General features: G+C 33.7%; 2 protein-coding genes across 4 annotated transcripts in view; both read left to right on the forward strand.

Annotated features, from left to right (window-relative positions):
- LOC105203317 (tRNA (guanine(37)-N1)-methyltransferase) overlaps window positions 1-17,488 on the forward strand; it is a 49,687-nt gene extending 32,199 nt beyond the window's left edge. Inside the window, exons 2-3 of one of the 2 annotated variants that reach the window (XR_003269437.2) lie at window positions 755-2,264; window positions 17,052-17,488. Coding sequence is in view for 1 of the 2 variants with exons in the window: in XM_026140766.2 (XP_025996551.1) it covers window positions 758-2,179 (1,422 nt within the window). In the remaining variant the exon portion in view is untranslated. Of the gene's footprint in view, window positions 1-754; window positions 2,269-17,051 lie in introns of those variants that run through there. The other variant, XM_026140766.2, reaches the window with a different exon arrangement.
- Window positions 1-25,575, forward strand: part of LOC105196714 (FAD synthase) — a 261,018-nt gene that overhangs the window by 30,508 nt on the left and 204,935 nt on the right. The gene's annotated exons all lie outside the window — the stretch shown is intronic.

Raw genomic sequence — 25,575 nt, forward strand, 5'->3', positions numbered from 1 at the left:
TTTTTATTAACTAAAAAATTACTTTTTTCGATACTATTAAATTTTTGTCACTAAAATTAATATTTTTATATAAAAGTATGGAAAAAATCCTAAAAAAATTATGTCTTTAAAATTTTTTAATTTTAGTTTTACAAATAAAAACAAAATTTTTTTAAAAATTTTAACGATAGCTTTCATCAATATCTTTGATGCAAGGCATATAATGCTTATTTTTTTTCTCATTAACCTTGTACAATACGTCCACTAACATGTTTTCATTATCATTTAAAAAATGCCAAACAGTTTATTTTTAGGTGGACCTCTTTCACGTGGAATGCCCCATATATGAAATCTGTATTGCATGTATATGGAATAAATGTTAAATCAATATCGAACAATATTCTTAAATGTTAAATTGCAATCTACAAGACAGTAGATATTTTCAGTGGATAACTTTATTCAACAAATATTAGATGTTTTACAATATTTTTTTAAATGTTGAATCTATGTTTTGAAATGTTGATTCAACTCTCGCAATATTATAATTCAACGTTTTTTAATTGTTAAAAAACGTCCAACATTTGTATAAAATATAGCTTTTAAAAGTTCATTACATTATCTTCTATTTTGATTTTTTTTGTTATAATTTTTTGTGAATTTTTGAAATGTATAGAAAATAATATTTTATTACTACTTTCATATTTTTTATTATTGTTAAATTAAAAATTGTCTAATAAGATAGCTGTTACGGTTAGTTGTTTGTATTGTTCTGCAGTGTATGATCCTGTATATGGCAATTGGCAGATTCGTCAGTATTACACAACGATCTAGCTGCTTGAATAACTGGTGCAAGTTTTATACAACCGCTATGACTTCTTTGCTGGTTCCTCCAGCATCTGTTCGTGGGATGACATGCCTGGATCGTGATGCATTTACATCGGTTATGACTGTATCGACATTAAAGTTGCGTGATGTTGCTATCTCAAAAAATATACACGTGTTGAAGAAATATTTGTTGAAGATATGTAATTTTAAATCAGTTCAAAAGACAAATGATGGAGCTGTTGTTTATCTGAACCCTGATATCGTCACAAAATTTGAAGATATTACTGAGAACGATAGGAAACTACTAATAGATCAATATAGTCATTTTAATATAACGAATGTTACAATAAAGTATGATAATTGGCGTCGAGACATTATACTAAAATCAATTCTTCCAGAGGATATTGAAGTTCCTACAGCATATAGTCTAGTGGGACATATCCTGCAGTTGAATTTACGTGACGTACACTTGCCATACAAATTTATCATTGGTCAAGTGTTTCTCGACAAGACCGCCAGCGCACGTACAGTAGTAAATAAAATCAATACAATTGACACATCGTTCCGATATTTTGCCATGGAGATCCTGGCCGGCGAGAAAAATACAGTAACAATCACGAAGGAACATGGTTGCACGTATCAATTCGATTTTGCGCAGGTTTACTGGAATCCACGTTTGTCCACCGAACACGCACGACTGGTAACTTTTATGGTGCAGGATGACGTTCTGTACGATGTGTTCGCGGGAGTGGGGCCTTTTGCGATTCCCGCGGCGCGTAAAAAGATTCAGGTACTCGCTAACGATTTGAATCCCGAATCTTACAAATGGCTGCAAAATAATGTTGCTATTAACAAATTAAGAGATAATTTTAAGGTTTTCAATATGGACGGTAGAGATTTTCTGAGAAAAGTTGTCAAAAATGATATTTTAGCCAGACGAGCTCAGGATTTGCCAGGTTCCGAACATATAGTAATGAATTTACCTGCGTCGGCCATTGATTTTTTGGACGTTTTGTCTGACTGGTTCACGCAAAAAGAGCTGGAAAAAGTTTGTCTTAAGCCACCTACGTTTCATGTGTATTGTTTTGTAAAGGCAGACAAAGGAGATGATGTTTGTACACTCGGAAGATTACTAGTTGAACAGAAACTCGGTTATATGTTGTCCGCCGATTCTATCTTCAACATACACGATGTTAGGGACGTTTCACCAAATAAACAAATGGTTCGAATATCGTTTTTATTGAAACAGAGAGTAGTCAAAGGCGAGGAGCCAGCAACGAAGAAACTTAAAATTAATAACATTAATGATTTACAAGAATTTGTAAAGAATGATGAATGTTACAGAGAAAATGGGAAAGAACAAAAGGACTTATAAAGATAAAAATGTTTTCAAAGTTGTAACATCTCGCAGTATTAAGTTGAAAGCTAAAATGCAAAAAATGGCTACTAATCTAAAGAAAGTAAGTGATGAATATTTATGAAGTTTGACGTACGAGATAATTTATTCTAAGATTTATGTACTCTAAATGTTTCTGAACTGGTTAAACTGTTCTTTGATTTATTAAGCAATCTAAAATAAAAGTGGATGTTTCACATAGCATGTAATATTGTAACAATATATATTATATTATATTTAACTATATTATAATAGAATATTTTTAAAATATTCTATTAAATAAAATATTTAAAAAGAATAATACAGTTTGCAACAATAAAATATAAAAATTTTATAAAAACATTGTGACAGAGTCTGATCGAAACCACTTTTTTTTATTTTCCGCGAAACCAAAATCGAATATTCGGTCAATCTTTAGTTCCGGTCGAATTTGAAACCGAAACCAAAACTTTCATGAAAAATATAAAAATCTTAGAAAGGGATATATGTATAGATGCATGCAAAAGAAATATACTATTTATATGTGTATTTAGGGGAAGGTCGCCTATTGTAATATACATTTTTTTTAAGGCTCCTGACTCCTCAGCCGAGAACTCCGCGTTGACCGTAGCGACATTTCGTCGCGGACAAAATTAGAACTAATACACGTGAAACGTGACAGATTGACGATGAAATGTTATCGTGCATGTCATTTTGTTATTATGTGTTGTAAAAACATGACTTGTCTCGTATTTACCAAATTCATAAAAATGGACCGCGAGTAAAGTTTCTTTGAATTTTATACATAAAAGTACATTTTTCACTCCTTTTAATAGCTATCCGTGTGTTTTCCTGTCTGAATAGACGTCACTTTACGTGCTTTTTACGACTATTTACTGACTGCTAGGCGGAAAAAGGATAGTCGTGACCGATATTTAGAAGTGTTTTAAAGTCATCTGCTTAGTTTGTTTTATCCAAATTGGCTTTATTTACAAATGGCATGTCGGACAAAATTACGTGTCATTTCACGCAATTTCTCGCTTCTGACGTCACGACTTCAATATGGCCGCGGCGAGTACTCAGGAGCCTTAAAGGCTTATAATTTATTTAATGTATATATTAAATAAACTTTTATTTATATATCCAAATTATAGTAAATATATTTAAGTTTTATTGTCAAAAGTTAGCAACCAATAATAATTATACTTTGTTATATATGAAATTTTTTATCAAAATTGCTGATTGTGCTAATTTAAAAAAAGGATTTTGAATATGACACATTTTTTTTATATGAGATGGGTCTTATCGACTTGAATGTTACTAGATTCAAATTAGGCTCCAAACTCAAAATCTGGTGATTGATCAAATAGCTCTTTTGATACTCTTTTGTACGTAACATTTTTCTCCAAAATCTACTCTTTTCGAGATTTTTTAAAGTCTGAGTGCTAATGCTGAAAGCCACATAACTTTCAAGTTTCATAATTTGAAAATCCTCAATAAAAAATTTTATTATAGCATTTTGGAAAGCTTTTGAAATCAAAATATGCAATAATAAATGCAGATTTTTGAGTGTTGTATATTATGAGTTTCACGCTTTGCGGTTTTACGTTCACCAAATCTAATATTTGTAATTAAGCAAATTATCCTGTATTTTTCTATTAATATGATTTTACTCTATCATTGCATGCAGAATTTATTGTTAAATATTTGTTTATTTTACAATAAACAAAGTTTAAAGACTCATTTCAATAAATCTTACCATCTAATTTCAAAAAATTTTTTGTTTAACGATTACACGCATAATCTAATCATAAATTTTCTACCCAGCAAACGAGAAATAATTGGAAAATATTTAGGATTATTAAATGGAACGAAATTGAATCAAGTTTTTGGATTTTTTTGAATCTGTTTTTTATCCGTAATCCATTCGAATCAATAATTACGGATTGGCTATTTGTTTTTTGCATCTCATTCAATGTACACAAAAATAAAACGTGCGATCTATTTATTTGAATCCGTAATTGTGGATTGGTTATTTGCTTTTAATCTCATATTCAATGTACAATGCAATAAACGTGCGATCAATTTGTTTGAATCTGTAATTGTGGATTGGTTATTTGCTTGTAATGTTATATTCAATATTCATTGCAATGAACGTGCGTCCATTTGTTTGAATCTGTAATTGTGAATTGGCTATTTGCTTTTGGTATCATATTTAATGTACAATGCAATGAATTATATTTAACTACTTTAACAGCACAACCCTCCATATATTGACTGTAAGTTGACTTTTCTAACAATAAATCAGGCTTTCAGAGTTGACTGCAAGTCGACTTTGCATAGACGTCTACAGACGTCTTTCAAATGTTGACTTTAAGACGTCTTTAAAAAGGCATGCGGTCCTATAGTCCTATGTGCATCACGTATTGTTTGTGAGAAATATAAATATTCATATCAATAGATGAAATAGGTCCATATGAAGAAACCTCGATCTACATCCCAATGAGCAAACAATATTTTTTAATTATTTATTTAAAAAGAATTTTTTATAGTAGTAATAGTGCTTTATTCCTTTTGCGGTGTACACTGCAGACCTCCGCTCCGTTTACAAAATATCTATGCTTCTCGCATCTTTTCATTCCGCACGAGAGAGAAGAGAGAACGAAATACACACTCATCCATCAATACATCATTTTATACTCATTCCTTGGACCTCCGTTTCCGCCGCATTTTCCTTCCTTCCTTCCATACTTCCATTCATTCCAAGCCAACCTCCTTCCTCCTTCATTTCCTCCAGTCTCTTCATCCAAACCTCTCCCTCCCCCCTCTCACTTAAAACCTCTTCTACCATCTCCTGCCATCCTTTTTCTATCCCCCAATCCGTGCATTCCTCCCATATATGTTTCCACGTTTCCTCTCCCCATTTACATATTTTACACTTTCTTTTCTTTTTCTCTTTCCAGTACCTACCTCCTTTTATACCGTCTCCTAACCTAAACCTTGCAATCCTTTACCATCTTTCCTCCTTTCAATCCCTTTTCAAGTACTCCAGCACTCCCTTCCCCTTTACTCTGTTATACCATCTGTTGAACCTTGAACTCTTAATTCTTTCCCACCTTTCCTCCTCCTGCCGCCTCCTCTCTCTTGCTACCACCTCTTTCCCCCATAACCCTCCTTCTTCTCTCAACTTTTCTATATCCTTGATATTCCAGCTCTTTTCTTCATAGAAACCTCTTCTTTCCTCCTCCCATTTTCCCATCATTCTTCCCTCCTTCACTCTATCTCTTATCTCCTCCTAACGGGAGAGTTCCGATAGCGCACATCCCGATAGCGCACCAACCAATCATCTTGACTTATCTTACCCAACCTACGGAAAATCTCTAGGCATCTGCCATTGTGAATGGTTTGTGTGCTATCGGGACGTGCGCTATCGGGATGTGCGCTAGACCCGCCGCCTCCCAACACAACCTTGCCAACTCCCCCCCTCCTTCTGCCTCTAGTTTCTTTTCATAACTCCATGCCCTTCCCCTTAATTTTTTCCTCTGCATCTCCTTTACCATGTACCCCGATGTATACCTTCCCACCCCTATTACCCATTTCAAATACCTGTATCCTCTTTACCTCTTCTCTTTTTTTCCACTCCCAAATTTCTGCACCATAGCAAACTACCGTCCGCACGAACCTATCAAATAACCACATCCTTTTAGCCTAGTTCTTTCCGAATTTCCTCTTTCCTATTTTCCATACCTTTCTTATCACTATTGCTCCTTTTTTGACTGTCTTCTATATATGCTCTTTCTGTCTCCTATTTGCCATCATGTACCCCAGATATTTATACCTTTTTACCTCCTCTATTTCATTTCTTTTCTATTTCCATAGTATCTTTTTCTGTCTTCCACCCCTTCTTCAATACCTCATCATTTTTGTTTTCTCCACACTTACCTCTAATCTTTTCTGTTCTACATATCTTTCTAATGTTTTTATCAATCTTTTCATCTCTGCTTTATCTTCTGCCACCACCGCCACATCATCCGCATACGCCAGGGAATAGATTTTTTTTTCCCTTTACCTTTACTCCCCCCCATTTCCCCTTTTCTAACTCCTCATCCAAATCCGCTAGCAGTAGTGTGAACATGCATGGGCTCAACGGACATCCCTGTCTCACTTCTCTACCTGTCCAAAAGTTTCCCTCCTCTCTTCCCCTCATCCTTACTCTACTTATTGTCTTCTCCAAAACTTCCTCACACCTCACCACCAGACTTTTTCTCACTCCCTTCCTCCTCATTGTTTGTACCAGTATCTCTATCCACCGAGTCAAACGCTGCTTTTATATCCATGAACATAACTACTATTTTGCCTTTTGTTTGCGCTATTTTTTTATTTATTAGATAGTTTAACACGTATATGTGGTTTATCGTTCTTATCTCTCTCCCGAACCCCGTTTGACTCGGTGGTAATATGCTTTTATTTTTCACTTTTTCCTTCAATCTCTCCGCCAAAACTGCTGCGTACACTTTATACGCCGTTTGCGTAAGCGTAACTCCCCTATAGTTTTCTACCTTTTCCCCCTTCCCTTTTTTTCACTATTGGTACCACTATCCCCTCTCTCCACTCTTCCGGCTTTCTTCCTTTCACACTCTATTGCACTCTATTGCATATCTCCCAAAGCCATTCTCTTATTTCTTTTGCCCCATATTTCTATATTTTATTTATAATCCTATTCCCCCCCTGCCGCTTTTCTCTCCTTTAATTTTATTATTGCCCTAACAATTTCTTCTTTACTAATCTCTTCTTCCTCCTCTATTCCTCTCCCCTTTACCTCCCCTCTTATCCTCTACTCTACTCCTCCTCTAAAGTGTTTTTCCCACTTCCTTATTTCAATCCCTTCCCTGACTCTTTCTTTTCCTCCTTTCTTTATTCACTACCTTCCACACATTCGTTTCGGATCTTATTCTTTCTATTTCTTTCTCCCATTTTTTTCTCTGTCTTTTCTTCTTCTCACAATGTTCCCTGTACCTCCTCCTCATCTTATATTTTTTCCCTCTTCCCCTCTCTTCCTCCACTTCTTTAATTCCTCCATAACCTCTCTTTTCCTATCCCTACATTTCTTATCCTACCATCCTCTTTGTTCCTTCTTCTCTTCCTTCTCTACTCTCTCTAATGACACTTCTACTCTTCTTTTCATTTTTCTCTAAACTTCCCCTATCCCTTTACCATTACTATCCCTCTTCCTAAAGTATTCCTCAAATTTCTTTTTTTCTTTTTCTGTTCAAATTTCCTTTTTTTCTCTCTCTTTTCCCTTCCCGGTCTTTTCTTTCCTCCGCCCTCCTCCCTCCATCCATACCGTTATCGGTATGGATGGTCGGAGTCCATCCAATCCTCCATTTTCATCTTTTCCACCTTCTTTCTTGTCTCCTCATTCCCGATCACTTAATTTATTACGGTCCCTCTCTTTCCTCCTGTATACATCTATTTCTCCTCCTCATCCCCCTTTACGCTTCTATTTAATATCGACCATCCCAATTCTCCTATATAACCACATAGTTTCTTTTTCTATTTACCTTTTCATCTTTTGAGCTCCTCTTTTGTTGTTCTACCCCTCCCTCTTCATTCTCACTTATTCTTCCCTTTTCTCTCCTCGTCCTAGCATTGAAATTCTCCCTATTAACACTCTCACCCCTTTTTTTCTATCCTTCATCCACTCTCTCAGCTGCCCCATTTTTTCTTCCAAATTTCCATTCACATACACTTCTCTACTACTCTCCCCCTAAATTTACTTTTACTGCTTGTAATCCCTCCTTTTTTCTTTCCTTATAATCTTTTTCTCTTATCCCTTCCCTTATCCCCATAATCATTCCTCCAATTGCCCTCCCTTTCTTACTCTTCTTTGCCACCTCTTGCACTTCCCACCCGTATCCCTTTGGCAGCCATTTTTGAACTCTTTCCTATCCTTTCTTCTGTAACCAAGTCTTACTTCCTGAAATCACTCTTTTTGTTTTTCATGCCTACCACATTGCAAAAGCTTACCTTATACTTTTTACCATTTGTTTTTTTATTCTTTTTCTTTTTCTTACGCTTCTTATTTTTTATATTTCTTTTTTCCCCCCTTTTCCTCTTCTTCCGTCCGCCACCCTACTAAAAATCCCCCCTTTTTTTTTACTCTTCTACCCTCCTCTATCCCCCCCTTTCATTCTCTTACTTTTTTCCCTGCCATTCCTTCAACTCATCCTTAGTTTCATCTCACACCCATAATTTCTCCTCAATCCATATATTCTACTCTTACTTTCCTACCTTCCCTCTTTATCCTTTCCGCTTCCTTTCTTATCCACCACTCTATCCTTCTCTCTTTTTGTCAGATCATTTACTATCTACTCCCTTCTTTCCCTCAGCTTCGTTTTTTCTTTCATCACTTCAATTTTCTCCTTTACACTCGGTAACCCATACCATTTCTTTTTCCTTCTTATCTTTCTTCCCTATACTCCTTATCCCTTCCACTCTCGCTGTCGCTCTTGTCGCCCCCACCATCTCTTCTATCTCTTCTTAACCCCTCTATCCCTTTCTCGTTTGGTTTCACTTTTTTTATGATTATATTTTTTTTTCTTTTCCTCTTTTTTTCCTCTAACTCTATTCTCTTCATCCTTTTTTCTAATTCCATCATCTCTCCTTTTTTCCTTCTCTCTATCTGCTTTACTTTTTTCTCCTTCTTTCTTTCTTTACCCTCCTCCTTTTTCTCCTTTTGTCACTTACCTTTTTCGATCTTTTCCACTTTTTTCTCTAAACTGCCTAATCTTTTCCTCATATCTTCCATCTACTCTCTCATCTCTCCTTTCCCCTCCTTCACCTCTCTTAATTCCGCTTTAATTTCCTTAAAACCCTCCCTCACCTCACTTAATATCTCACTCAACCTTCCTTTATCTTGTTTTTCCGGCTGTTTTTCCTGCTGTTTTTCTGGCGATCTCAATACCTTTAAATTTTTTTTAAAAATATCTGCCTGTAATGCATTTATCTCCTTCCTTTTTTTTCCTCTCTTAAACGCATCTATCAACGACAGACTGTATACTCTATTCCTCATAAAATCTGCCTTGCTCGGTCTTCCCACTTTTCTCTTTTCCCCTTTCCTCTTTTCTTGCCTTCCTACCTCTCTTCCTTCTTTTCCACCCCTTTTTCCTTTCTCCATTTCGTTCTTCTCCTATCTCACTATCTTTTTCCTTTTCAAATTTCCCGCGTCTCCGCCTAATCTTTTCCCTTACGCTTCCCACTTCTGCCACGACGGCACCGCTATCTCTGCCTTTTTTTCTGTTTAGTGCTATCTCCACTAACTACGTTTGTGGCCTGCTCTACCTCCTGCTCGTTTAACCTCCAACTCCTATCCACCTATTTCCCTTTTATCTCTCCACTCCCTTATCCCCGCCCTTTACCTTTATTTACCCTCTACCACCAGCTTCTTCTCTTTCCCTTCCCTTCCTCGCACTCCAACACGTCTCACCTTATCTCCTAACACCTGCTTATCAATCGCACTCTTCACACACACTCTCGCTACCGAAAACGGAAGTCAAAAAGAATTTTTTATATTTAATTATATTATATTAATATATATCTTCTAATTGCATTCTTATTTAAACAAATAACAGAAAAGTTATTCCAGATGCTATTCTGCATTTGCGAAATGCAGTAAAAAAACTATAATTTTATACTTGTTTATATAAGTAATGTGCTTTCATTATACATATTTCATTTTTTCGATAACCTATATTGACCTGATCAGTTATATACATATCAGCATAAAGTGTTTATCCCTTAAACACACCGATCCTGTAAAATACGGAAACACTTTTTCGGGTCTGGGAGACTTTTTCAACTTTGAGAAGCTACTTTGATTACAATCAATATTTTTCTACAATTTTTTTTTTTTTTAAATAAATTTCAGAATCTTAGAAGTGTGACTACACATTCAGCATTGTCGAAAAATAATTTATTGTAAAGTTATAAAAGAAAAACCATTAAGCAAAAATGAGAAATTGGTCAAAAATCCACTTTTCTTTCAAAAAATCATATCTTTGCAACAAAAAACTTTTAAGGACTTTCCAATACGGCGTTTTAAAGCTAAAGATTCATACTTTCAAAAAAATTATATTATTGTCCTTTCTACTAAAGAAATGTATTTATGTAATAAGGCGAATATGATTGAAGTATTTTTTATTAAATCGTGTCTAAAGTTGAAAATTGATGTTTCATGATATATTTCGGAAAAACTCTTTTCTACAGCATTTTATAGTATTCTTTATTTAGACAGAGTATATGCAAGTAACATCCGCGAACTGACCTGTTCGAACGTATTTTGTTCAGTTTTTTTTATGTAAAATACTCACAGAAAAAGTTTCACTTACACACTATATGGGTCGCATTGACCCTAACAAAACTTTGCTGCTGTGCCGTTTGAATTCTAGCTGACCAAAAAAGTTGATCAACTATATCAATCGAAAGAGAAGATTTCAAACTTTTTTTATGTCTTAGTCCGAACCTCCTATCTCATTCCGTCTTCACACAGGAGCGTTCGAAACTTCATATGGGGTCTCTCAGACCCATTTACGTGTTTAAGGGTTATAGGTCATCATGAGGGATCGGTTCGCAGCAATCACGAAGGTCAAGCAACGTTTACCGGAGTCGCGATTTGGATGGGTGACCACTTGAAAATTTCCGAAAAAAATTCTTAAGAAATAAAATTTTTGTTACGAATATTGTTTTTGAAAATATTACAAAAATATTGTTGTGCTCACGTATATTCTATTTGGATGATTCACGTGAAAAAAATGCAATGAATTATATTTAATCAGAAATATAGGAAACGGATTCAATGTGTTCAGTTTCTATAAAATTTAATATCATATCTTGTTTGCGGATTCAGAAACTTGATTTATATGAATTTATCCAATCCAATCATTTGTCGTTTGCTGGGTAGTAAATAGATTTTACCTCAAAAATAATAAATTTATGATGGTACCAATTACATGTGTTTATTAATGTAGCAGAAACCTTGCTTATTAAACTTGATATTAGGAACCTATCCCATAATAGGTAATTTTACCTTGTCTATATGTGTGTGCGTGTGCGTGTGTTGTAGGCAAATAGCAATTTTAAGAAAATAGTAACTGACTAGGCAAATAGCATTTGCTTGGTCAAATAGCTTAGAATTAAAAACACAAAATGCCTGCTTTAAAAACACAAAAATTATATAATTTATTCTAACTTAATCTAACCATTTTTTTTTTTTGTTTTGTTTACGGAGAGGAAATGCGTTACCGCATACCCCAGGCCCCGGGGGAGGCCTGGTGGTTATGTGGGGCTCTTCCCCGCCGACGACGTGTCGGCGGGGACATACCCACTAAAACCTCTCCGGGTGTCCTGCCCTGGTCCATGACTGGGGGGCTCCGGGAACGCGTGCAGCATACTTCCGGAGCAACTTAATCTAACCAGACAAATGTTGTTTGTCTAGTCAGTTACTATTTTTCTAAAATTGCTATTTGCGACGTGTATGTGTATATATATATATATATAATTTTTTTTAATATCATATTACATTTACCACATATTATACTCAATAATGTCTATTTTTATCGCTCATTACTTATGAAAGACAGAAAAAGCATGATAGAATGAAGCATGTGAGCGTCCAAACACAGTCTAATAGTTGAAGTTAAATAATTGAATGTTGTAAAATAAAAATAATAATTTACCGTTATTTATGCTTATCAAGTTACTTACAAGGAGACTCCGCGACAATTGACTCACCGATTTTAATAAAATTTTATGGGTGTATAGTATTCACTCACTCCTTTACTGTGGTAAAGCCGTTCGTTGCGAAACTTAGGCATTCTCGAGAAAATAACAATTAAATATTTCCAGCATTTATAGTACCATTACAGAAAAACGGTTGTCGAGTTGGCGATGTAGCGTAGGTCGTTAGAATGTCGATTAGTACGCGTGGGGTCCCAGGTTCGATCCCCGTGAATAAGTTTTTTTTTTAATTTAAATCTTATATTTTTAAATTGTTATATATAATTTTTAAAGTGTTTTTCATTATTTAATATAAAATGTTATTTAAAAAAGAATCAAGGAATTTAAACATGCTCTTTTATTATTAAATAAATTAAAAGTTCTCATGAACACAAAAAATATTTGCAATAAAAATTTACAATAACTATTATACAATTAGTTTACAGTTTTTAGGGTGATACTTGTCGTAAAAACAATTAAAACACAATGGTTCATTGCACCATGCACATATAATCATTGACATTTCATGTGCACAGTCTTTACATTTCATTTGATTAAGAGAATTTAGAAAACAAACTTCATTAACATTTTTAAAAAGACTTCTTTCATTTGTTATTTTTTGTTTTACTTTTAATTTATTTAATAATAAAAGAGCATGTTTAAATTCCTTAATTCTTTTTTAAATAACATTTTATATTAAATAATGAAAAACACTTTAAAAATTATATATAACAATTTAAAAATATAAGATTTAAATTAAAAAAAAAAAAACTTATTCACGGGGATCGAATCTGGGACCCCACGCGTACTAATCGACATTCTAACGACCTACGCTACATCGCCAACTCGACAACCGTTCTTCTGTAATGGTATAGATGCTGGAAATATTTAATTGTTATTTTCTCGAGAATGCCTAAGTTTCGCAACGAACGGCTTTACCACAGTAAAGGGGTGAGTGAATACTACACACCCATAAAATTTTATTAAAATTGGTGAGTCAATTGTCGCGGATTGCCCTTGTTAGTCTCTCTGCATAAATTTGTCCAGTAGAATTAAATAATTGTTTACTTGCTAAATTGCAGCGATTGCTGCGCCGCGCCGATGTTACTGGCTGTCGTACAACTTCAGTTTTGGTTACATAGCTGAAACTTTGCTTCAGTTTCGCCCGAAACCGAAATTTAACCGAACCTTAAATGTTTGGCCGAAACCGGAATCGAATATTCGATTGGACTCTAAATTGTGATATAATACAATATAATATTGCAGTAATATTACTAACAATGGAAACCTTTTACATGTATATCACCGATTTTAATAAAATTTTATGGGTATGTAGTATTTACTCGACCTTTACTGCGGTAAATCCGTTCATTGCACAACTTAGACATTCTTGAAAAAATGACAATTTAATATTTCTAGCATCTATAGTACAGTTACAGAAGAACGATTCTCGAGTAAGCGACGTAACGTGGGGCGTTAGGACGTTGACTCGTACGTTTGGGGTCTCAGGTTTGATCTCCGCGGATGAAACTTTTTTTATTTAAATCTTATGTTTTTAAATTGTTATATATAATTTTTAAACCGTTTTTAATTATTTGATATAAAATATATTAATTTAAAATAATCAACGAATTTTTAGAAATGCTCTTCTATTGTTAAATAAAGTAAATTTTTTTATAAATGCATAAAATATATTTGCAGTAAAAATTTAGGACTGTTTTAAGAATGTCAAAATAAATGTTTTTATATAATCGTTATATCTACAACCTATACAACGGACGATTGAGTTTTAACTGATTTGACGATAAGTATCATTTAAAAGCTGTAAACTTAGAAAACAGTCATACATTTTTATTGCATATGTATTTTTTGTTTTTATTTTTTAAGCCTTTTATTCGTGTGTTTTATATTTTTTGTGTTCATGAGAAATTTTAATTTAATTTATAATGAAAAACCATTTTTAAGTTCCTTGATTTTTTTTTAAATAATATACTTTATATTAAATAATTAAAAACGGTTTAAAAATTATATATAACAATTTAAAACTAAGATTTAAATAAAAAAAAGGTGATCCTCTTTGCGGGGATCGAATTTGAGACCCCAAACGCATGAGTCGACCTAACGTTCCACGCTACTCAACAATCGTTCTATAACGGTACTGTAGATGCTGGAAATTTAATTGTCATTATTTCGAGAATGCCTAAGTTGTGCAATGAACGGCTTTACTACAGTAAAGGTGTTAGTTAACACTACACACTCATAAAATTTTATTAAAATTGGTGATATACATGTCAAGGATTCACCTTGTAAGATATTATAAAGCGAAATATGATAATGTAATATTTCTGTAATATTTGTATTATTTTGTGAAGTATTACTGCAATATTGTACAAATAATCCGATTTAGTATGTCGTACTACATTATTACTGCAATGTCAAACAAATATTAAAATATATTACACTAATATAACTATGTTGTATCAATATTACATTATGATGTGTTACTTTAATATTTCATAAATATTGCTGTGATATTTTGCAATATTCTTGCGATATTACTGACATGTTTTAATAACATTGTATATTGTATTCCGATTTTTCTGTTGTATGAATAATGCTATTTTATAACATTAAGGCTCTTGTTTACTTGCCACAGCCATATTCAAGTCGTGACATCATAAGCGAGAAATCATACATAAAAGTTTTTGACGTTGCATTTGTAAATAAAGAGAATTTGAATGAAACAGTGTAACGAAATTGTTTTAAAATGTAAAAATTGGTGTCGACTATACTTTTTCTGCTTAACAGTCAGTAAATAATCGTAAAAAGCATGTGGAGTGAAGCCTATTCGGTTAGGAAAATACAAATAGCTATTGAAAGTAGTGAAAAATGTGTTTTTATGTATAAAATTCAAAGAAACTTTATTTGTGGTCCATTTTTACGAATTTGGTAAATAGAAGACAAGTCATATTTTCATAATAAAACAATAACAAAATGATATGCACGACATTTCATCATTTATCTGTCACGTTTTACGCTTATTAGTTCTAATTTTGTCCATGACGAAATGTCGCTACTGTCAACGTGGAGTTATCGGCTGAGGCGCCAAGAGCCTTAATATTGTACAAATGTCACTACATTACAGATATCATAATATTAACTGTAGTAAAAAGAAATTCATTATTTTTACATTAAATTGAAGGCTTTATTTAGCTTAGTTAGAATGATCTGATTTAGATCAAATGTACACCGTTTTGTTCGATAACTTGTTCCCATTTTGAAGATAATTTTATTATGCCTCTCTCATAGAAACTCTTGTCCCTATTGGCAAAAAACTGGCCTAGTCGATTTTTACAAGCTTCTTTTGAGGCGAATTTTTCACCAGCAAAATCATTCGCCATAGACAAGAACAGGTGGTAATCACTTGGTGCCAGGTCCGAACTATAAGGTGGATGCATCAGAATCTCCCAACCAAGCTCCCGGAGCTTCTGGCGAGTCACTATCGATGTGTGTGGCTTGGCATTGTTCTGATGGAACACAATTCCTCTCCTATTGGCCAAAGCTGGCCGCTTCTGGGCGATTGCTTTCTTCAGACGGTCCAATTGTTGACAGTATAGGTCCGAAGATCTGTTAATTAAGAGTTTGGCCGTAGGGGAGCAGCTCATAATAGATGATTCCCTGTCAATCTCATCAAACACACAGCAAAACCTTTCTGACCGTCAATCCTGGCTTGGCCACTATTTGCGCCGGTTCACCGCGATTTGACCACGACCGTTTTTGCTTGACGCTGTCGTAAGTGACCCACTTTTCATCACCAGTAACTATTCGCTTCAGAAATGGGTTGATTTTGTTGCGATTCAGCAGCGATTTGCAGATGGAAATTTGATCCATGTTTTTTTACGTTAACTCGTGTGGCACCCATACATCCAGCTTCTTTTTGTATCCAACCTTATTTAAGTGGTTCCAAACGGTTTTTTTGTGCAATGGTTAGCTTTTGTAATCGAAACAGTGCTTACATGACGGTCGAACTCGACGATTTCCATTGGAAAAAAATGGATTTTTTTTTTACTACACCTAATATTATTAGAATATAATAGAAATATTTATGCGATAAATTTTCATGAATATTTAATATTATAGAAGTACTTATGCATTGTTACTGCAATATTACATACTGTGTGGGATTTAATACTTAATCCTTCGAGAACACCGTTATTTTTTACTGTTTACTTGGACACCGGGGATTGGTGTCTTTGTCTTTTTAAAAAGGGTTTTAAAAAATGTGAAAAATTCTGATATTTCCTTCCAGCATTTTAGAATACGATTTTATAATTGACTCAAAACGTTTTTTACTTTTTTTTTAAGAGATCCAATTTGAAGCAGAATTGACAAAATTTGTCGATGAATTAAAAAATTCATAACTTTTTTATACATGCATAAAAAATTCTTTTAGCTTTAAAAAGTCGAAAGCTAGTACTTGTGAAAAAAAATAATGTAAAGATACTTACTAAAAAGTACAATTATCTGATAATTTAAAAATCAGTAATTTTGCAAAATAAGAAAAAAAGCGAAAATTATCGTCTTATTTTTAAAATTATTTTCTAAAACGCACGAATACAATCTAATCAAGTTATGCATTATTTTATATAAATAAAATTCTTTTTTATTTATATTACATATCAAAATTAAGATTAAAAATAGCAAAAAATATGATTAATTTATGTAAAATATTACTTCGCAAGACTTACCAAGAATGACTGTTGTTATTTCTAGATTAACTTTCACATGTTACTATATGAAACACGACTGATAAAATACGGTGTTACGTGGTTGTTAAGTTTAACAACTTTTTGGGGGAAGGAAAACCGATTTTTTTCTTTTATTATGAAAATAATTTAAAATTGAAAATTTGCTGGAGTCTTTAAAGACTCACGGTATCCTCGGAGGGTTAATATGTTTATTTAATTTGATACTGCAGAAACTTCAAAATTCGTATCTCTGAAATAGATTTAAATACAATAGTAAATGTTATTAAAAAGTATTTTCCACGAAATATAATTTAAATGTACTGATGCAATTATTTTTATTTTAAAATTAGTTAGATCTGAAAGAAAATAAGACGTCAAATAAAAATAAAACAATCAGCCTGGATCAATTGAGAGAATCGCTACTAATGGAAAATAAGGATTCTCAAGCGCCTAGTTCTAAAGTGAAATTTAATGCAAAACAAACTCGAAAGATATCGATTGAAGCGAATAAAAAAATTCCAATGCCTAAGACGTCGACACAAACGGATACGACAATCTCGATGATGGAGCAGATTCAACTTTAAAAAAGAAAAAGGATGAATAAACTTAATATTATGTATATATTTGTTACGATGTACTGTATAATAATGTTTAATTAAATATATCTTAGAAAATACAATACTTGTACAATATAATAAGGAAATATAATTCTTTGTTAATGTTACACACATGCAAACATACATACTTTTTTATTTCATTGTAATTTTTATAATAAATATTATAAGAAGAATACACAATGGTTGTTATTTTTATTATTCTGTATTGGGTAAAATTGAATCAATTTATGTATTAATAAATACGACTAAAAATTTAGTTCTTGATTATAACTGGCGATAAAATTTGTTAATTATAATGAGGTATTAACATTTTTTAATACAGTAAAATTTCATTAAATTTGGCTCTCTGTAATCTTTGTATTTCTACACATACTTTTACAAATACTACATTGAGAGAAAAATATGTGATATTTGTGACTATAATTGCATGGTTAAAAAATTATAGTTATGAAGTCCATTTTTGTAGTTATTATTGCTGTAATGTTGGTATCTAGTAATCTTATATGTATAATTCTGCCAAATATAGAAGTTTTACTATAAATTATGATAATTACAACTATTAATATAGTAAAATATTAAGATATGTATGGAAAATAGAATAAATATTTTTATGGAGTTATTGTAACTACAGTTATATTGAATATAATTACTTTTCTTAACGTTTGCTTATTATTTACTTAGTAATAATAATTAAAAGATTAAAGAGAAAATAAAAAGCGATAATTTTCAAGCAGTACGTATAATTTATATAAAAGTAATTAAATGTGGTGTTAGTATAATTATACTAATAGCACATTTAACTACTTTTCTAAGTACAAAGTTATACATATTGTAAAAACTAAAAAGATGTGTTTAGTTAAACAAATTTCAGTGAAAGTATATAAAATATCTAGTTATTATAATTAAATATTTTTGTATGCAATCAGAATATTTAGGGAAGAGAACAATATATAAAGATTTGTTTAGAAAATGATTTTGGTTGAATCTTTTAATTCTAGTAAATATATAAACAAAACTTCTAGTATATCTATACAGTGAGGAGCAAAAGTGAACACACATGTGGCATTTTAAGAAAAATAAATTTTTATTTGATATATGCACTTAAAATAAAAAACAAACAATATACATAGTATAAAGTATAATATTTTAGCTTTTTAAGAACAATTTATTTAATCATCATGATATTTTTATTTTTGTGATTAATACAAATATTTTTCGTGTAATCGGTTTTGCACCATGTCAGTTTGAATAAACATTTAAGTTTTGTAAATATTTAATATTTTGTCCATAATTCTTTGACTTTAATAATGTTTTGAACACGTTTAAGCATACTTGTCACAATACTTTCACAATATTCTGGCATAACTGAGTATCACTGTTCTTGCACTCTTCCATAAATTATTTGTTTTTATTAGCGGAGCCTTATAGTTATTCATTAATTGTATTTTTAAGTATGTCCAGACATTTTTAATAGGATTTAAGACTGGACTTTGAGCAGGCCACTCGATTGTTTGACTCGACGGTTTAGACTGAAGCCAATTTCTCATGCTCTTTGCAGAATAACTGGAAGAATTATTATGTTGGAATGTAAGATCATACTCTGGCATTGGCATGTCGTCAACCGTTTCCAGTAAATTCTTTACTAAAATATCTTTATAACTATATTGGTTTACTGTACTTTCAATTTGATGTAATAGACCTACACCATACGCTGTAATACATCTCCATATCATAACTGAACCTCTGCCAAATTTAATTGCTTAACATGATGCGGTAAAAGAGGTTTGCTTTTTCTTCTCCAACACCAAGAATGTCTATCTAATAAAATTCTATTAATTTTAGAATGTTAGAGAATATTATGTTTTTCCATTGTTTAATATTCCAATTTATGTATATACAGGGTGTCAGGTAACTACCGCCCGTGGTTTCGTGGATTGATAGATCAAGTAAAACTGAGCAGAAAAGTCCTTTACCATTTTTTAATATTTGCCATAGTTAACGAAAAAAAAATTAATAAAGTCTGCGAATAAGCGCGTATCACCGCGCGCAAGGACGGTCCACTGGTCGTCGAGACGTAGGCAATTGGGATAGCCTTCTCCCTCCTTGCCGCGCCGTTCGCAGGCCGCAGCTACTGCTGCTTTTCCCTTCTCACCGCACCGCGCCGCACCTACAGCCACGGCTGCGTACGTCTCGGCGACCGGCGGGCGGTCCTTGCACGTGGTGATACTCGTTTATTTGCAGACTTTATTAATTTTTATTTCGTTAACTATGGCAAATATTAAAAAATGGTAAAGGACTTTGCTCAGTTTTACTTGATCTATCAATCCACGAAACCACGGGCGGTAGTTACCTGACACCCTGTATATTTTTTACAAACTTTAAACAAGCTTTGATATTTTTATTTGAAAGAGCAGTTTTTTTTTATTTTACACAAAATTAACTTCTTTTAATGCTCTCCGAGCAGTTCACTTGCTGATCTTCTTCCCAACATCGCTTTCCAATAATTTTGCAGCCATTGATGCTGTTGCAGCAGCTTCTGATGTGATATATATATGTTTTCTTTTTATCCTGACGTGATAATAATTTAGAACGACCTCCAAAAGATGTAGGAACATTGCTGTAGTATTGCCTACGTACTTTCTGTACTATTGCCTTACTGACGGCAAACATTCTGGCAATTTTTCTCGTTGATAAGCCATTTTTTGATTAGTAAATAATATTATTTCTCACAATTCTAGTCAGTGGTTTCATGATAATATATTAATGCGTCTTAATGCTCGAACAACGATAAACTAACTGCTAGAATACTCCTGCTAGAGTACTCCTGCTCACGGACTGCCAGCAGTTGTTTAAAAAATCTGTGTTTACAGTTTTTAAGCACGAAAGTCTTAAGGCGGAGCAAAACCGATTACACGGAAAATATTTGTAATAATCATAAGAATAAAGCTATCACGATGGTTAAAATTTTTTTGAAAAATTAAAACATTGTACTTAATACTATGTACACTATTAAAAAAAAGGGGGGGGGGACACTTTCCAGACACCAAAAATTAGGCTATTTTCAAATGGCTGTAACTCGGCGAAAAATCATCGTAAATAAAAAATAAAAAAACCATTTTGAAGCTTGAAGTTTTCAACTTTAACGCTGTATCAACAGATTTTCGAAGTTCTTTTACCTTCCTTGTCTTATGCAGTAAAAAAGCACACTTTGTTTTGTTCATTAAAATTTTGTATCTTTGACATTTTGCAGCTCGACAAACGAATTTTTTTTTAACAATTTAAGTAAAACTTTATGAACTACAACATTTTGCCTACAAAATGCTTTGTTTAAAATTTTTCTACGACTTTTTTTGACCGAGTTACGCAACTTTGAAGCTAAACCTGCATTTTTTTTACAAATGATATCTGTATTCCGTGAAAAATCATCGTAGATAAAAAATGAAAAAAGCATTTTAAAGCTCGAAGTTTCAGCTTTAACGTGCTATCAATGGTTTTCAAAAATTTTCTCAATTTTTTAGTGCTGTTCCAAAAAAGATACATTGTTTTTTTCCTTAAAATTACGTATTTTTGACAGCCTGTAGTTCAATAAAATATTTTTTTTCGACAAATGCAATACAAGAACTATAAAGTATGACATTTTCTTTACAAAATGCTTTCTTTTAAATTTTCCTACGATTTTTTTGACCGAGTTATAAGACTTCAAAGAAACACATTTTTTATAGTTTTTCCGAAAAATCGTTTACCTCCGACATTAGCATTACACAATGTGCACCACGTAGAGGTTTCTAGTCGCATTTTTGCACATCGTGTATGCGAGCGCGCGCGTGTGCATGTACGTGTGTGCGCGCGTGTTTAATATTGTGTTTGCTCCTTTCTGAATAATTACCGTTTGTAAGCGTTTTTGCGGTAAACGTTATTTTTCGGAAAAATGTACTGTAAGAAATCAAATCTTGTAACTCGGTAAAGAAAATCGTAGGAAAATTTTGAAAAAAGCATTTTGTAGAGAAAATGTCATACTTTATGGTACTTGCATTGAATTTATCGAAAAAAAATTTTTTTATTGAACTACAGGCTGTCAAAAATATATAATTTTAAGGAAAAAAACAATGTATTTTTTGGGGCATACCACTGAGAAATTGAAAAAAATTTTGAAAACCATTGATAACATGTTAAAGCTGAAACTTTAAGCTTTAAAATGCTTTTTTATTTTTGTCTACGATGATTTTTTACAAAGTACGGACATTATTTGTAAAAAATGCAGTTTTAGTTTCAAAGTTGCGTAACTCGGTAAAGAAAATCGTAGAGAAATTGAAAAAAAAAAAACATTTTGTAGGTAAAATGTTGTAGTTTATGAAGTTTTTCTTGAACTGTTCGAAAAAAATTTGTTTGTTGAGCTGCAAAGTGTCAAAGATAATTTTAGGGAACAAAACATGGTATGCATCTTTACTGCATAAGACAAAGTTAAAAAAACTTTTAAAATTTGTTACTACAGCGTTAAAGTTGAAACTTTAAGCTTTAAAATGCTTTTATTATTTTTTCTCTACGATGATTTTTCGCCGAGTTACAGCCATTTAGAAATAGACTAATTTTTGGTGTCTGGAAAGTGTTCCTTATTTTTTTTTTTTTAATAGTGTATTTTATTTGTTTTATATTCTAAATGCAAATATCGAATAAAATTTTATTTTTGTTAAAATGCTGCATGTGTGTTCACTTTTGCTCACTGTATGTATATACAGGTTGTTGAAAAAAGGGTCACATATTTTGACAGCAGGGGTAGTATTGATGAAAACAAGAAGAAAAGGTCTAATTAACATGGGTCCTAAGACTAATATCTTGAAAGATACAAGCTATTTTGTTATTTGAGTTTTTTGTCATTTTCTTATTAGTCGTGCCATTTTTACAATGTAATGAACAAAGGAGTATGACAGAATGGGGTACAATGGGGATATCTTTTCTAGTTACCTTAATAATAATAATAATAATAATAATAATAATGAAATTTATCAGGTGGTCCTCACAGCCGAACATCCGCTTATGGCACGCAGACTGCAGTCTATTGTGTCTCCCTTAAGTCGTCCATCACTTCCTACGGGAGCCCTCATCAGTAGCCCGCTTATCTGCCCTGGCTCGGAAAATGTCGAGTTTAGCAGCTTTAGCCTTAGCCCGGCATAGACCGAGCGATCGCAAAGAATATGGAGACTTATCTCCTCCTTCTCCTTACACTCACAAGGGGAGGACCAGGTGAGAGACCCTGGAATTTTGATCCCAATTTTTTTAGTTATTCTGGAGACAAAAAAAAGTTTACGTCTCCCGGCGTTTCATCGAAGGCCTTAGTTTTAAAATAATAAATTTGTGAAAATTGGCCATATTGCGGCGCGCCATATGAGCCTTCCCGGTAACTGTTCTCGCAACCAGTGCAGTCGGCTCCGTGCGTTAGGTGCTTGCTTCACAATCGTAAGATCCGGGTTCGTTTCCGGATGTGTGCGTTGTTTTTCTTTTTTTTTTTTTTTTAATAAATGTATTTATTTATCTTGATGATATTAATATAGTATGCAAATTTCTAAAATAAAAAATTTAATTTAATATTATTTTCTAAACTTTAATTTAAATTTAATTTGAAGGGAATTTGAATTCAAGTAATAATATTTGAAATAATAAATAGGTAATAATAATATATAAGTTATTTGAAATGGATAACATATAAAGGCAACGTATCTAAATTTTCAAATTGTTTAATTTAAAATTTAATTGGAAATAATATTAACAATATTTTAAAATTCTAGTTTTTAAAATAATTAATCGTAAAAGAAGAATAATAAACAAACATCTGATTGTGAATGTGAATGTAAATACTTTTATTACAAAAGTTAATTATTTAAGTATTGCAGATTTATTACAAAATAAAATTATTTTGATGGGGAACAATTACTTGGATGATAAACATCATAAAAATGTGAAAGAATTTTGGCTTTATAATCGACTACATACCTGCAAGGGGATTAAAAACCTCTCGTTTATTTACCATTTTATATCCGCTTTTTTTACCAGTGTTAAATTTAAACAATTTGAAAATTTAGATACGTTGCCTTTATATGTTATCCATTTCAAATAACTTATATATTATTATTATTATTATCTATTTATTATTTCAAATATTATTACTTGAATTCAAATTCCCTTCAAATTAAATTTAAATTGAAGTTTAAAAAATGATATTAAATTAAATTTTCTATTTTAGAAGTTTGCATATTATATTAATATCATCAAGATAAATAAATAAATTTATTTAAAAAAAAAAAGAAAAAAAATATTGCACACATCCGGGAGCGAATCCGGATCTTACGATTGTGAAGCAAGCACCTAACGCACGGAGCCGACTGCACTGTTTGCGAGAACAGTTACCGGGAAAGACTCATATGGCGCGCCGCTGTATGGCTAATTTTCACAAATTTATTATTTCGAAACTAAGGCCTATTCGATGAAACACCGGGAGACGTAAACTTTTTTTTGTCTCCAGAATAACTAAAAAAATTGAAATCAAAATCTCAGGGTTTCTCACCTTGTCAGCCGTATCAGATCGACTTAGTTTGTGCATGTGGTAATTGAGGGCCCCATGACCAGTCGTTATTTGCACTGTTAGCCTAACGTCCTTTCTATTCAAGGACCTTATGTCTCTGGCCAGACTCTCATTAGGTGTTTCTCCCAGCAGAGCCCCAGCCTGCCGACATGTGGTTCTCAGCTCATTTCTCTAGAACTCGGTGTGCTTGCCCTGTAACCAGGCCCGGATTCTTCTTCTGCCTACATAGAAGGGACCTCCAGCGCCGGTTCCGGCTCAAACATCTCTATCTTCGATGCAGCCCTGGCGAGCCAATCAACCTCCTCGTTCCCCTCGATCCCCGAATGACCAGGGACCTAGGTCAAAATAACTTTTATTCTCCGCCAGCCTCTCCAGTGCATCTCTGCAGTCGTGAGATACAGATCGGAGCCTTAAGTACCTTAATAGCAGTTTGACTATCCGAGCATATTCTGACGCCCCGTCTTGTCCCTCTCTTCTCCAGAGCCAGTTGGGCAAATCTTAGAATCGTCACGATCTTCGTTTGGAATACTGTAGCGTACCTATCCAGAGGCAGGCTTTCCGCCACTTTCTCCTGACGTCAAACGATACCCGCACCGGAGCTCGTGTTCGTTTTGGAACTGTCTGTAAACACAATGTCCCCATCCCAGGCCCGATCCAGTGCCTTGGGTCCCTTCCAGTCCTTGAGCGCTGTGATATGCACTTTAAAGCGCCTAACCAAGGCCCAAACTGCTGGCATCTTATCCTGCCTCATTCTGAAAATAGAGTCAGTCAGAATGCCATTGGGGAATCTAGTGTGTGTGGTCCCCTGACATACTCCAGCGCCACCACGGCCGTCCTCTTTTGCGACCTAGGCCACCACACAACTACTGCGTATGTAAGCTTGAGTCGAAGTATTGCAGTGTAGATTCAATAGACCATCCTGGGTTTCAAACCCCACGTCTGGCCAAAGATTTTTCTGCATGTCCAGAAGTAAGAGCACAGGCTCTTACAGCGATTGTTGAGGTGTTTCTTCCAAGACAGCTTCTTATCCAGAATCACTTTTAGATATTTCACTGACTCAGCTGGAACTAGTTTCCTTCAAAAATAGGCCCTTTTATAGTGCCTACTTTGTATCTGCGTGTGAAGACAACGAGCCCTGTTTTCAACAGATTCACTGACAAACCGGTCCCCTTGCACCACCACTCTACGGTTCTGTGCACTCTGCATGAGCTCCAAAAGCGGTCTATGAAATGGTCCTCGCACTAGCAGAGCCATGTCGTCAGCGTAACCTTGCACAACGAAGCCTCTCTCACTCAGTTTCCCGAGCGGCCCATCCACCACCAGGCACCATAAGAGAACTCCCCACCCTGGGGGCAACTCTTCTCCACCCATCCACAAATCTTTGCTGTTTCCAGTCGCCCAAGCATGCCCCGGATCCACTCAACGAGTTTCTTCGGCACACCTCTGCGCAACGCTTCTTCACACACCACCTTGTGCGGGATGTTGTTAAAAGCACCCTCTATATCTAAGAAGGTGCCTACCGCATAGCTGCCCCTCTGCAACTACCCCTCAATAAACGACACTGTCGTATGAAGAGCCATCTCCGTGGAGTAACCCAAGCGGTATGCATGTTTCTGGGTACCTTAAAATAAAAAAATATTTCTGATTTCTGACCAACCAGGTGTATTTGAAAGAGTGCGT

This window comes from Solenopsis invicta, chromosome 4 (genome assembly GCF_016802725.1).
Source record: "Solenopsis invicta isolate M01_SB chromosome 4, UNIL_Sinv_3.0, whole genome shotgun sequence".
Lineage (NCBI taxonomy): Eukaryota > Metazoa > Arthropoda > Insecta > Hymenoptera > Formicidae > Solenopsis > Solenopsis invicta.